The sequence below is a fragment of the Myotis davidii genome, unplaced genomic scaffold, assembly GCF_000327345.1.
Source record: "Myotis davidii unplaced genomic scaffold, ASM32734v1 scaffold1064, whole genome shotgun sequence".
Taxonomy (NCBI): Eukaryota; Metazoa; Chordata; class Mammalia; order Chiroptera; family Vespertilionidae; genus Myotis; species Myotis davidii.
In genome coordinates, this window is record NW_006294763.1 from 227515 (window position 1) to 229081 (window position 1567).

The 1567-nt window shown below is 40.7% G+C and overlaps 1 protein-coding gene across 1 annotated transcript in view; it reads right to left on the bottom strand.

Moving 5' to 3' along the window:
- RFC3 (replication factor C subunit 3) overlaps positions 1 to 1091 on the bottom strand; it is a 30511-nt gene extending 29420 nt beyond the window's left edge. The window contains exon 1 of the mRNA XM_015567505.1: positions 955 to 1091. Within this exon, the coding sequence (XP_015422991.1) occupies positions 955 to 1023 (69 nt within the window). The 5' untranslated portion in view covers positions 1024 to 1091. The remainder of the gene's footprint in view (positions 1 to 954) is intronic.
- Between the last annotated feature and the right edge of the window lie 476 nt (positions 1092 to 1567).

Consider the following 1567-nt stretch of genomic DNA (forward strand, 5'->3'; position numbering starts at 1 on the left):
CCCCAGCCACAAGCTGATGGCTGCCAGTACAGCGGTGGTGGTAGGAGCCTCTCCCACCTCCTCAGCAGCACTGAGGATGTCAGACTGGAGCTTAGGCCTGCTCTCCACTGGTAAGTGGACATCCCCTGAGGGCTGCCGGACTGCCAGGGAAGGATATCTTTGCCATCTTAGGCCCAATCCCCCTGGGGAGCGGGCCTAAGCCAGCAGGTGGTCATCCCCTGAGGGTCACAGACTGCGAGAGGGCACAGGCCGGGCTGAGGGACCCTCCTCCTCCCCACCAAGTGCACAAATTTTTGTGCACTGGGCCTCTAGTAATAATATAACATAAGGCAAAACAAAGTAAGTATTCTTAAAGTACAAACTGTGTACTAGAAGGAAAAATTAGTTCTAATGGAGTTGTAGGGCACTCTGACAGCAGACATTCCAGCTAGATCTTCAACATGGTCTAGAAAGAAAGAGTATGAAAATGCACTGCACAATATGAAGCTGGAAAGCTCAGCCAGGGCAAGATTATAGGAACTCTGAGCCTCATGCCTCCTTTTCCAGACAGTCAGCTGCCAATCTTCACCAAGTTGCCTTATTCCATGATTACAATTTCCCTCAAAATCAATCCTTCTTTCCATACCCACTATTGCTCTCAGAACAATGAGCTTTTGAAACTTTGAGTTCTAGTTCCAAATAAGCCACTGATTTTCTATGTAATTTAAAATGAACCCTACCACCACATTTTACCCTAATCTCCTGTTGCTATTTCTCTATAACATAACTGACTTTGGGCTGGTTATAATAATTAAGTCTATAAATCAGGAGCTCTCAATCCTGAACACCAGGATTACCTGTGAAATACTTACTTAAATCATATATGGGGCAGCAATGGGGGAGGGCAATGTACTGATGAGGAGGATTGAAAATCCCTGCTATAAATATTTGGAGGGCTCAAAGTGAAATGCTTACTGTGATGGTCTGATGTTCAATTCTCAATTTTTCCACTCCAACACCATAAAGTTCACGTAGAATACACATAATTCTTGTCTTTTTACCAGCACCTGATGGACCATACACTAACAAATGAGGAAAGTCACCACACTGTACCTGGGGAAAAAAAAAAATCAAACAATGACGTATTTTCCTAATCATACAATTGTTCTGGGTAGAATTAAACTCTTTTTAAGTATCAATATTTTGTATCTCTACCTATGAAACTTCAAATATATATATGTGTGTGTGCGTGTGTGTGTGTGTGTGTGTGTATGAGTATACATATATTTTTTTACATTTATGGAATGTTGATTATTCCCTGGCATTAATTTTATGTAATTCATACCTAGCATACATGCTTGATACAATACCATATGCTAGAAAGTAAGAACTCCCAAATCTGGCTGACTGTCAGAATCTCCTAGAGAACTTTTTAAATTAAAAGACTGGTTAGTTATTAGATCCATTCCATCAAATTATGATTTAGTAACTGAAATTAATGTCTGTCTTAGTTTGGGTTTTTACACAGTCCCTTTGATAAGAACTGAGTGCATTTGGCCTATTTGGGAAGTAAAGAAAAATTTTGTGT